At 45.5% G+C, this 13,260-nt stretch overlaps 1 protein-coding gene across 2 annotated transcripts in view; it reads right to left on the reverse strand.

The window, feature by feature from the left end:
* Fam81a (family with sequence similarity 81 member A) overlaps positions 1–13,260 on the reverse strand; it is a 51,796-nt gene that overhangs the window by 21,615 nt on the left and 16,921 nt on the right. For both annotated transcript variants that reach the window (XM_052713465.1, XM_052713456.1), the window contains exons 2-3: positions 13,063–13,159; positions 11,833–12,106 (exon numbers count right to left, since the gene is read on the reverse strand). In XM_052713465.1, the coding sequence (XP_052569425.1) occupies positions 11,833–12,106; positions 13,063–13,073 (285 nt within the window). In that variant the 5' untranslated portion in view covers positions 13,074–13,159. The remainder of the gene's footprint in view (positions 1–11,832; positions 12,107–13,062; positions 13,160–13,260) is intronic.

Consider the following 13,260-nt stretch of genomic DNA (forward strand, 5'->3'; position numbering starts at 1 on the left):
ACCCACGAAAGCCATGCTAGGGTGTCTGGTGCTCTGGAACTGGAGTCACAGGTGGCTGTGATCAGAAGGAGGTGGGTGCTAGGAACTGAATCAAGCTGGACCACAGGGCCACCATCTTTGCAGCATCTCTGGCCCCACTCTGCTTCTAAAAACCCATTAACCTGGAGCTTGGGGAACTTGTCAGACTTTGTTTTCCTCAACTCACACATAATTTCCCTGTGTAACTAATATTCCCTCTTCTCTCCTCTCAACCCTGTTTTGGCGCTTGGCGGCACCAAAACTTGCCCTTCTGGACAGCTCCACTCTTGAATTAACTGTCCTCTCTGGGTTTCTTCCGCTTTTCCCGGGGACCCACTAAACCCTTAAGTTCAAGGCAGCAGTTTCACAGTGCACTCAGGGGTCCTAAGTGTGTAAATTGCTCTTTTATTCCTGGCCCACTGGTTCCCTCTGTTGGAAGGCATGGCTTTCCTCCTCTGGTCCTTGGATGAGATGGAGCGTTTCTTTCTCTGCTCGCTAGAGTGCTTGGGTGGGTGTTCCTGACAGTAGTGGCAGCATCAGTGGGCTGGAGGTACAGCCAGTGAGGGACCTGTGCCAGGTCCTAGCCGAAGACTGAGAGGAAAAGTCGGCCTCCAGAGCTGCCTCCACAGTGTCTCCTCGCCTCCTTCACAGGGTAAGAGACTGGCTCGGTCACAGTCACATAGAGGGAGGTGGTGGGCCTGGCTCCCCCCAAACTCTGAAGGCCTCATTCTGTGACTTTCCCAGACTGGGGTTTGGCTGCCACTGTTGGACCCTCTTGTCTGTGCTGTCCAGATTCTGAACCCCTCTGCAGAATGCTAATAATGGGTGTGCCTGAGGGGGTGTGCTACAGGGAGCTGTGGGCACGGAGGTGCTAGGTATGAACGCAGGGGCTGAATGGACGCTTTGTCCAGGTGCCCAAGAAGGGGGTACCAGGACTGGGGCTAGCGAGGAGGCACTGAGTGACCAGTGTCCCTCACCTCCTGCACCATCAATACAGGGACTTGTTTCCCTGGTTTTGTTCAGTTTGGTGACATTTATATTTCATTAGTACTGAAAATGGAATTTGCAATTGCCAGACCCATTATTTCCTAAGGTTCTTAATTTTTGAATGAATGAACCTGCTCTATGGAGAAGAATGCAAACTAGCTACAATCACCTATGAATGACAAAATGTTACTCATCTGAACACATTCCTGCAAAGAGACTTCAGGTCTGACTAATTCATCTCTGGCACTCTCCCACTGATGAAAGGCGCTGGTGGATCTCTCTCTCTCTCTCTCTCTCTCTCTCTCTCTCTCTCTCTCTCTCTCTCTCTCTCTCTCTCTCTCGGAAGTGGTATCTATTAGAAGCAGTGAATAAGAAGAAACACTCATGCTTTCTGTATGGGTTTCTTCAGACTTTTGTTGATAATAATAAGACACAAGGCCACAGTGCTCAAATGCCTCTGGGGTACATACATGTCACCCAGAAGGCCCATTGCACATGCAGAGTCCCAGGTCCTGTCCCCAGGAAGACGGAACTAAGGAATGGGCCTGAAGGTGAATGCAAAAGAAAGACACAGGCCTCTCCTAGGGTCCCACTGCATTAGATGCTCAGAAACCCAGGCTTTGCTTTGGTTTTCCAATCCCTTGATAAAGAAAATGGAAAGGAATTCACAAAAGAGGTGCTTAAAATAATGAACACAGTCAACGTTTCTAGTAAGCAGAGACACAGAGACCATGCAGTGGGGGCTGGGGATGTAGTTCAGTTGCCAGAGTGCCTGCACAGCAGAGCACCTGCAAAGCCTTGAGCTCTATCTGGGGACCAACGGCAGCGGCAGCGGCCGGCACGGTGGGTTTCTATCCACAACCTGAGAAACCCTGTCTTGAAAAACAAAAACAAAGATCATCTTTGTTTATTATGGCTCAGCTCGATCCCCAGCACCCACGTAACAACCAGGCGTGTCTACACAAGCTGCAAACCCAGCACTCAGGAGACAGAGACAGGAGGATCTCCGTGGGTTCGAGGCCAGCCTGGTCTACAGAGCGAGATCCAGGACAGCCAGGGCTACACAAAGAAACCCTGTCTCAAAAAAGGGGGGGTGGTGGAATATGTAGTGTTCGATATTGAACAAGAAGAACGGGTATAAAATAAACACACAGGTTGGTTCCTGCTGTGTGCTAAGAACCTTGTAAAGTAGGGGAATGTTAAAATCTCCCTTATTATATCTAGTTTGAGAGAGAGCAGATGTCTCTTTCTTGTATTTCCCACATTATGTTCATAATCAGAAAAAAAAAGTATGTAGTTTTTTCTTTTACAGCTTAGAAATAAGAAAAGCTCATTTAACTTTTCGAGTTCCTATGCAGATGAATGAGGCATTGCATTAGCAATGCTTTGAAGACTACAGAAAAAAAATGTTTGAGCTTTACACGATATTCACATTACTAAAAGGTCACATGAAGATGGAAATCATTAGGGGGTTTATTGTTTAAAGAAATTCTAGAGTAAAACTGCAAAAACCCAGTAATGTCAGAAATGTGCCCTGATCTGCCATCTTGGAGCTTTTACTTTAGAACACTGCTGACCTTTGGCAAGACATGAATTGTCCTTCATTGTCAATTTGAGAAACTGTCTTAAGTCTGTGCAGATTACCAGACATGCGCTTAGGAGACACAGCAAAGACTACAGGGTGGTCAAGTATATGGCCAAGTCCTTCGGACAAAGATGCTACCCACTCCAAGAGAGAAGAGGCCAGCCATCTTGAAAAAGGCACATGCCTTTTTCTTCCAAGACATGGCTTCTCACTGAAGAAGCTCCCCACCCCAAAGCCAGCATAGAGTATGGACTCTGTGGGAGCCATCAGGTAATGGTGGTCATGCACAGACTGTGACAGTCCAGGCCCTCAGACTTGCCTAGGAACTGCCAGGAGAGTTCTCTGTGAGTCTCCATCTCCACCTCTTCTTAGATGGAAAGGGATTTAAAAACGAACATGCAACGGACAGAGGCCCCACCACACAGGGCATCGCTTCATCAAGTGGGGCCTCCCTTGCCTGGCTCTTCATCCAAGCAGAGGCTTAAAGCTCTCCCGGTCCAGCTTTGTGTGTGGAATTGATTTTCCGGTATTTCGTTCCACCTGGGATTTAGTGTCGTCATGGACCCCTCAAAACCTGCCAAATCCCAAACAGAAGTCTCGCCCTCCGGCATGCAGAAAGCTCTGTCAACCCTACCTTCAGCATGACTCCAAATCTACCCACTACTCCCCGTGTCTGAGCGGCTCCCCCAGCTGAACTGCCACTGTTAGTGCTCTACTTGTCTGGGAGCTGCTAGCCTGCCTCTGTGCTTCTGGTCTTGTTTGCTTACGCAGTTTGGGGAGGTCAGACCTAGGGATTCCGGGCAAGCTAAGCAAGCACTCTACCTCTGAGCTGCATGCCAAGGCCCCTTGCTTCCCATCTTGGTCCTGAACCTTTTCTTTCACAGTCTGTAAGCTCCCCAGGGGGTGAGGGGTGTCTATCTGTTTTACTATCTCCTAATGTGTCCTCAGCACCATGAATATGAATGAACTGTTTTAGCTTTCAAAAATAATGAAGACAGATGTGGTGGGACACAGCTATAATCCTAGCTGCTCAGGAGTTGGGGTGAAATTGTGAGTTCCAGACTAGCCTGGACTACATAACAAGATACTCAACTCAAAACAAACAAACAAAACAAAACAAACAAACTAAAAAACCCGAAGCAACCCAAAACAAAACAAAAAGCTCTACATGATGGCTTTAAAAAAGAATATATATAGTGTATGTATATGGGTGTGCCCGTCATGGTAAACTTAGGGGGGTCAGAGGACAAGATTCAGGCATGGACTCTCTCTTTCCATCCTGTGGATTCAGGGGACCAAACTCAGATCATCGGGCCAGAATAGTACCCTTACCCTCCAAGCCATCTCAAAAGCCCTAGATAATGGCTTCTACAGCCAAACCCCAAACCTGCTTTCCAAGGCTTCTGAGTGGCCCCTTTCTTCACCTCATGACCCTCCAGGTTGCTGGCTGGTCCTCACTCTACTCCTTTCTGCCTCTGGCACAGGCCACCTGGGCACCTCCTCCACCCCAGCTTGGCTGTCCTCTGCCGTCTTCAGTTGTCCTTCACCTGTAACGTCTTTTCTAAACAGCCCTATAACTACTCTATATCCCATTGTCTTATGCTCACTGATACAAGCTACTGTTACTATGGTTACTTAGCCTTCACCGCCCACGTGCCCGCTGGAGTGCGGCATGGGGCTAAGGGCCGAACCTTCTGTCTCTAGGTAAACATGCTAGCTCCTGCCACTGGAACAGTCCCTGCCTCACCCTAAATTCATTATCAATGAATGTAGCTCCTCAGTCTATGGTTCAGGCCTGGTCTTCCAGGTGGAAGGCACGGATTACCATAGTCCCATTGGTGGTCAGGACCCCGAAGATGAACTCAGACAAACTAAAATGTACTGGAGGCAGGGGTTGGGGTGTAGGTCAGTTGGTAGAGTGCTTGCCGAACATGCATACCGTCCTGGGTTCAATCCCTACCACTACAGAAGCAAAGTTTGTTGACACCTACCAGTAATCTGAAGATGGCAACAGGAAGACTAGAAGGTCCTGGTTATCCTTGGTTTATTAGGGAGTTCAAGGCTAGCCTGGGCTACATAAAATGCTGTCTCAAGACACATATACATATTATTATTATTATATATAATTATATATATATAATTACATATATAGTGGGGGAAGGGAGATAGTTTGGTGAGTAAAAATGCTTGCCACCAAGCCTGATGATCTACGTTTGATTCCCAAAAGCTGCATGGTAGAAGGAAAGAACAGACTCCTGAAAGTTGTCTTCTGACCTCCACATATACATAATAAAAATAAGCAAAATAAATGTAATAAAAATTTAAAAACATATATGACAAAGTAGAAACCATACACTATTTAAAAAATTAACTTGTGCAACACCAAATGGACTCAGCAGGTCATATTTATACATGTATATATATGCACACATATATATGTAGCAATAATTGAAGAAAAGGTCACGAAGTTGAGAGGGAGCGAGGTGTGACACAGGAGGAGTTGGAGAAGGGAGAAAGTAGGGTGGCAATAATATGTAAATATGTCTAAAATTCTCTAAAGATTATAAAATGTTAAAAATTAATTTGTACTCAAAATGCTGTGTCAACAGGATGAATGGCTAATGGATACTCAAATTTGTTTCTCTCCTCTGAGTGAGTCAAGTCTACCGGGTAGAGTAAAAGCTACATGAATTTGAAGGCTGGAGAGATGGCTCAGTGGTTGAGAGCACTGGCTGTTCTTCCAGAGGAGGGTTCCGTTCCCAGAACCCACACGGAGGCTCACAACCATCTGGTAACTCCAGTTACCTGGGATCTGATGCCCTCTTTTGGCCTCTGTGGACATCACACAGGCAGGCGAAACACCTATACATGTTAAAAAAAAAAATAGCAACAACATGAATTTGGAGGGCTGAGAACACAGCCCAGTGGCAGAGCATTTGCCTAGCATGTGCCAGGACCTAGTTTTAGTCCTCAGGGTCCTCCACTTCCGATTTTTTTTATGGGGGTGTGATAATCAACCCCCAAATCCCCCTAACAGGGATTAGACTAGATCAGCTCATGAAGCTGCAGGCTGGAATTCCCTGTCAGATAAATACATGAAGTCCAGGAGCCAAACCTCTCACCCCACTCGTGATGATGGGTGCACAGTAAGCCAGGTTCTTACCTGTCACTCAGTTTTACATTATTTAAAAAAAAAAAAACTACCTACAGTCATGCTTCTTAACAAAACAGTACCCAGTAAAAGTTTAGAGTGAACTGAAAAACAAGTATAAAACACTAATAAAAATATAACAAAAAGCCAAGCAGTTTACAGAAGAACTCAGTAAGAATCTAGCCCTCTGACACAAATACACAAATATAATACAAATATTGTGTTTGAATACATTCTGAATATATTAATGTCTCTTCATTTTATATATATAACTATCATCTTTTTTACTACTCTCATCTTCTGTATAATAATAACTTTTAAAAATTATTTTTATTTTTATTATTTGTGTTTTATGTGCATGTGTGTGTCTGTGTGCATACAAGTGTGCAAGTGCCCAGGAGCTGGAATTACAGGCAGTTGTAAGACATTTGATGTGGGTGCTGGGATCCGAACTTCGATCCTCATGATTGAGTATCAAGTGCTCTTAAATATTGAGTCATCTTCCTAGCCACCCTACTCCCCCAATTTTACACTGCTGATAAGTAAAGAGTTCCTTTTAAGACTTCAAGATTTGTATTCTCCATCATTGTGTCCTCCTAAAACACGTACGTTGAAATCCTAACCTCCAACGTTAGGAGGAGGTCTTGGGAATGCAGTTAGATTATAGGGATGAGAAGCCTAACGGATAGAATTCCTAGGGACACCTGGGCTCCATATGGGCCCTGTACTAATATAACGACAACCAGTCAGCTGGGGACGGAACTCAGTAAAGTGCTGGTCTAGCATACATGAAGCGTTAGCTTGTTCCTTAGCACCGCACACACGGGGGAATGGTGAGGCACACCTGTTGTCCCAGCACTCGGGAGGAGGATCCAGGAGGATCAGGAGCTCAAGTCATCATTGGCTAGATATCAAGTTTTAGACCAGCATGGACTACATGATTCCTGACTAAAAAAATAAACAATAAACAATAAAAAGAAAAGAGTTTGCTTCTGCCTTTTCCCTTGACACCAGGAAGCGGGGCTTTGGACCTTGAACCTCTAGTATGGCAGGAAATAAATCTCTGCTATCTGAGCCACATAACCTATGGTTATTTGTCACAGCAGCCCCAACCGACTAATACTGCCGTGATTTTCCTTTGAGGAAATTTGGCAACAGTGCAGCAATTTGAATGCCTCATCAAGCTTCTTCTTTTTAGATGTGTCTGGGCAGACACGCTTAGGTTAAAAATATATACAGATCCATAGAACTGGCATTCCACAGTGGAATCTTAAGTTTCTAAAACTTCCTTGCCGGTTACTTTGACATGATGTATAATTATTACCAGTGATAAGAAAGTAAACATTCAGATACCCAAAGTAAATTTCCTGCCCAAATTAGATTTTATTCAGTTTTCCACCTCTACAACAGAAATCATCTTTTCATTTGCAGAATTTGTATACTCTAAAAATGCGTGGAAATGGAAAAGAGTGCTTTCTAGATGAGGCAAGACATATCATTACATAAAATGTGTTTCAGATAGCGTAGAATAACAAAACTGTGATTTCAAATCCACCACATTATAAATTGTTCAAAAACTATTTTTTTTGAGACAGGGTCTCATGTAGCCAGGGCCAACCTTGAACTTCCTATATAGTCAAGGATGACCTAGAAGTCCTGGTTTTCCTGTTTCTACTTCTCAGGTGCTGGGATTGTAGTTTCTGTTGTGTTTGAGATCAAACCCTGGGCTTCCCACGTGCTAGGCTGGCTCTCTACCAATAGAGTTACATCCCCAGCCCTGAAAACCCTGAATTTATAAAGCTAACTCTGAAATGTTACCCTCTGAATTGGGTAGCCAGCACTTGGGAGGTGGAGGCCAGAGGATCAAAAGTTCAAGGACATTCTCTGCTATATAGCTACCTCAAGGCTAACTGGGGCTATAAGAGACTGTGTCTTAAATACAAATAAACCAAAAAACAAGTTCAGGGTTCTAGAAGAGCTCCCCAGGGGCAAAATGGAAAAGGGAAAGGAGCGCATCAGGGAATAGGATTGTTTTTAGTCTCAGAATGGGGATCACTGAGAGGGAGGCACGTTGCACTTCCAGCAACTCCACAGCTGCCTTCACTCTGCTGAGCATCTATTCATTTCAAGCTTTGTTTTGGGTTAGATAAGAGTGTCCTCTCCCAAATCCATGCTGACACTCAATCCTCACTGTGGCAGTGTTAGGTCACTGAGTCACAATGACAGCACCTTTACGAATAGATCCTAGACCTTTCTAAAAGGACCCGTGGAAACTAGGGGACGGCTCAGTCACTGAAGTATTTGTTTGAAACATGAGGACTTGGAGCTGGTCCCCGGAACCTATATAATAAATCTGGGCATGGTAGTGAGTAGCCGTAATCCCGGCGTTGGGGAGATGGCGGGAGGAGTCCCTGGGCTCACCAGCCATCCTGCCACCTTACCTGGGGAGATCTAAGTCAGTAAGAGACCCTGTCTCAAAGAAACAAAGAGGACAGAGCTTAAGGGATGACTGGAATGACATGTGAGGTTGTCTTCGGGCCGCCACATGCACTCACACCCATCTCCACACAAACACATTACCACAAGTGCACACCCATATAAAATGCATTCCTGGTCTTGAGAGAGCAACCACTCTCCAGCATTTTATCCCAGCAGCACAAATGGGCACCAACAGCCTCCCCACTTGCCTTCAAACACTGTGATCGCTCGAACAATGGGAAGATGAATCGGACAAGCTTTTACTGGAGAAGCTCACGGTCTGTTCTAGTCGGTGAATGCCTTACCTCACCTCACCCCCATTTACCAAAGCTAACTCAGAGCAGGTCACAAAATCAAACACGAAAACTAAAAGTTGGGCAGAAAACTCCCTAAAAAAAAGCCTCTGCAACCTTGGCTTGGTAATCAAACAGTTTTTAGGCCACAGCATGAAAAGCATGAACCATAAAAGAGGGAAAAGGAAAGGCAGACTTCGCTGACATTAACACATGGGCTGGGCAAGCAGCTCATCAGGGAAGAGTACCAGCCTCGCATGCACAAAGTGCTGTGTGTATCTCTCTGCTACATAATGAGTTTGCAGCCAGCCTGGGAAACATGGGATGTCATCTGAAGTACATACGTGAAGAATTGCTTGACGTTAGGGTGGGAGTAGTGTTCCTATGAATTTGGGGAGGGGACAATGGCAATGTCCTAAAATTTACTAAAACTCATTTAATTATATACTGGTCAGTGGATTTTTTTTTTTTGTGATATTTAATTACACTTCAATAAAGCTATTTTTAAAAAAACCACATCAATTCAGGGTCTGGAAGATATACTTCAGTTGGTAACGTGCTGACTTAGCGTGCATGAAGCCCTGGGCTCAATCTGTGCTACATAAACTGGGTGTGGTAGTAGACACCTGTAACCCCAGTCAGTACTCAGTAGGCCGAGGCAGAAGGTCAGTCCTAGGCTCCTAGGAACTTCAAGGCCAGCCTAGGCTCCATGAGATCTTGCCTCCAAACAAAGAAACAAAACCACACATCTGTCCAGGGAAGCATGATTGAAACACAAGCCCTAACAGGAAACACCAAGTTTCCCTGTTGGCCACCAACCTTTTGTTCATATTGCTGAAAATTCCATGTGAACAATACTGACCTTGTGTGGAGAGAGAAGCCCAGGCCATGCCTGGTGGGTCCTAAGCTTTCTGAACTAAATTGCATGGCCCCGGTGGTTATTCAAAATTAGAAATAAACTTACAAATTCCAAGAATAGACAATATCGGCCTCGTCAGTACAAATAAAGAGGAGTGTGAGAAGCCATTCAAACGCCTAAACTGCCTGAATAATACAACACGCACTGTGTAATCATTTCAGCCTAGAAACATTTCATCTGGAGCAACCAGGGCTGACCCGGTAACCGAGGTAATAACCGTCTTCAAAGGCATGAAGGTTTACAGGAAAACTTTTTGCCTAGTTCTCCATCTCCACTGAGATCCAAACAAAACAAAATGATTTAATAATCAGCAAGGTAAATTTAAAATAAAAACAAAGAGTACTGACAGTAATTGCCATCAAATACTGCAGTGACGTGAACATAACTCGGATGTTCCTGCAAGCAGTTTCCTTGGTGATCATGAAGAATAGACAAGGCAGGGCTGGAGAGATGGCTCAGCAGGTAAAGGTACTTGCTGCTGAGGTGGATGACGAGTTCAATCCCCAGCACTCACAAGGTGGAAGGACAGAATTGACCCTTGCAAGTGCTCTCTGACCTCTATACATGCCATGGCACATGGACCCACATACGTGAACACACACACACACAAATAAATAAACTGTAAATTTAAAAAAAGCAAAAAGAAGAGCTAAGACAAAGCATTTTTTAAAAAAAAGATTTATTTTTATTTTATGCGTCTGAGTGTTTTGCATGAATATGCACCGTGTATGCCTGGTATCTGAGAAGGCCAGAAGAGAGCACCAGATCCCCTGAAACTAGGGTACTAACTGATGGTTGTGAGCTGCCATGTGGGTGCTGGGAACCAAACCCAGGTCCTCTGCAAGAGCATCAAGTGCTCTTAACTGCTGAGCCATCTCTCTGGCCCTTTGGGGTACATTCTTAATCCCAGAATTTGGAAGCAGGAAGATCAGGATTTCAAGGACAACCTTGGCTACATAGTAAGTTTGAGGTCAGCCTAGGACACATGAGACCTTATCCTAAAGTAAGCCTAGGGCTGGGATGTATCTCAGTTGATGAATATCTTCCTAGTGTACACAAAAGGCTAGTTTGGGTCTCCCAGAATGCCATGAAACCATGCATGGTAATACCCACCTGTAATCCCAGCACTCAACAGGTAGAAATAGAAGTATAAGGAGTTTTGGTTACATAAAGTTCAAGGCTAGCCTGGGCTACATAAGATCCTGTTCTAGAAATATCTAATAATAATAGACAGGACAGACAGCTTAGATCTGGTGCCAAGTGCCTGCAGTTCTGGCATTTGGGAGGCAGAGGCAGGAGGACTGTTACACGTTGGAAGTTCTAGGCCAGCCTAGGCTACACCGTGAGCACATGTCACAAAAAGGGGAGAAGGGCTGGAGAGATGATTCAGTTGGTAAAGTGGGTGCTGTGCAAACTGCTGAGCTTATGGGTCCCCAGCACCCACGTTAAGTGCCTAGTACGGTGGTATGTACCTATAACCCCAGAGCTGGGGACAGAGACAGGCCGATTTCTGAGGCTTGCTGGCCAGTCAATCTGGCCGAAAAGGCCAGTTCCAGGATCGGTAAGAGACACTGTCTCCAAAAAAAAAAAAAAAAGTAGTGTGATAGTTTGTCTATTTGGCACAACCTGGAATCCCACAAGAAGAGAGTCTCAGGGAGGGACTGTCTTCACTGGACTGGCCTGTGGGCGTGTCTGCGTGGGGGTGGTGTCTCAAATTAATTGATGTGGGAAGAGCCAGTCCACCGTGGGTGGTTGTGAAATAGTGGAGAAATCCAGCTGACTGGCAAGCAAGCTGCATTCATGAACTCCTTTCTCTTCGCTCTCAACTGGATGCGATGTGACTGGCTGCTTGGAGTTCCTACCTTAACCTCCCCACAATGACGGACTGTAACCTGGAATCGTAAACTAAAATAAACCCTGTGGGGGCTGGAGAGATGCCTCAGCAGTTTAGAGCCCTGGCTGCTCTTCCAGAGGACCTGGGTTCAGTTCCCAGCACCCACATGACAGCTCACAACGGTTTGTAACTCCAGTTCCAGATGGTACCCTCAATACAGACGTACCTGTAGGCAAGACACCAATGCACATAAAATAAAGATAAATAAATTAATAAACCTCCTAAGTTGTTTTTTTTTTGTTGGGTATTTTATCATAACCACAGAAATAAAACCAGAACAGGTGGAGAAGGCTGGAGGAAGGTACCAAAGTCAACCTCTGTTCATGCATGAGTGGGTGAGCATACACACACACACACACACACACACACACACACACACACACACACACACACACACACGGGAAGGCACACATGACTACCTGACAGCTGGGACTCAGACTTGGGCCACCTGACATGGGCCAGGTCCAGGGAGATGAAAATGACCCGCTGGCCTTGCACACCCCTTACCTCGATATCCCGATTCAGCTGCTTCACGATGGCCGTTATATTCCTGATATGCTCTTCCAAGAACAGCCGGGCTAAGCGGTCGCCTCCCCCTTTACTCTGCATCTTCTGCAAGCTGCTGACGATGTCGTCTTTGATTCGGAAGGCGTGCTCCACCAGTGCTGCTGTGGTTTTCTCGTGACAGAGGATCCTGTCTTCCAGCTGCTCCACCAGGCTCACGGAAGAGTAGGGTGCCATGGTCAGGGACTGGCTGTGTCGGGGCATGGTCCTCACTCGCCTGCAGAAGGAGCCACATTGCTACAAGTTGCCGGTGAGGAAAAGGTTATCTTTCCAGCCAGAAAGAAATATAAATCGTCTGTCTCCATAAACAAATGGGATTAAAGGAAATACTTCTACTCCAAAGAGTTTTCTTTGGGAGCTAGACAGGACTTTAAGGTGACTATGCCCATGGAATTAAGTGGGCTGCTGGCAGGCTCTGTGACCTCCAAGAAGCAGGAAGCTGGCAGAACAGACACACCATGGCTCCCCACATCAGTTGTGATAGCTGTGATAGCCAGATCAAGCTGACCCCAGAGGTCTGTTGACCTACTGCTTCCCCTAAAGCAGTGATCATGAACTCCAATGCCTCTAGGGGCCAGGCCATCTCAGAAATGAGGAACAGACATCAAACAGGGTGCAATCAGAAGGGCCGGGGACTCTGGAGAGCTCGAATGTCCCCTGAGGTGCCATGGTTTTGTTCCACCCATAAGAAGACCATCTGAAAATGAGGTCCTTTTTAAAATTTATTTATTTGGGGGGCAATCAAAATGATACTTCAAGATGAGCCAGGAAAATCAGAGGTGGCTGTGAGATCACCTCATTCTGTAAATGGCAGATCATTTAGAAAGGACTTACGATACGCAGGCTGAGCAATGCATTTCTGTGAGCCAGTATTTCCCCACAGGCATCCAATACCCAACTTCTGATTTCAAAGGGCTAATGGGAACATTTGCCTCAAGCTCCACGGTGATTTTACTGTGGGCAGGAAGTTCAAGTCTATTGCACAGCCACTGTGAAATCTCTGCCTTCTGGGGTCATGGAGTGGCCCACAGGAGCCATGAGAGGGATGCTAAAACGCTTTTCTTGTCCTTAAACAAAATGACCCTCTACAATGTAATGGCCACAGGCTTCCTCAGTCATGACGCTCACACCCTGTAGCAACCCTCATGAGACTGGTGGAAAGAAAAATTATACCTTAGATGCATATTTTCCAGATAGTATACCCTTCCTGGGTGGCAAGAGAAGGAAATACAGTGTCCTGTTGGGCCATTTTCTTTTTAATAATTCACATCTGTTGGGGAAAAAAAATAAGGGCTAAATTATCGAACAGTTTATACCTAGGACGTAAAGGACCTCACACTCTGATTGTTTAAGATACCAGGAGGCTCCTAA

The sequence above is a fragment of the Peromyscus californicus genome, unplaced genomic scaffold (assembly GCF_007827085.1).
Source record: "Peromyscus californicus insignis strain IS unplaced genomic scaffold, ASM782708v3 Scaffold_11__1_contigs__length_118956290, whole genome shotgun sequence".
In the NCBI taxonomy this organism is placed as follows: Eukaryota; Metazoa; Chordata; class Mammalia; order Rodentia; family Cricetidae; genus Peromyscus; species Peromyscus californicus.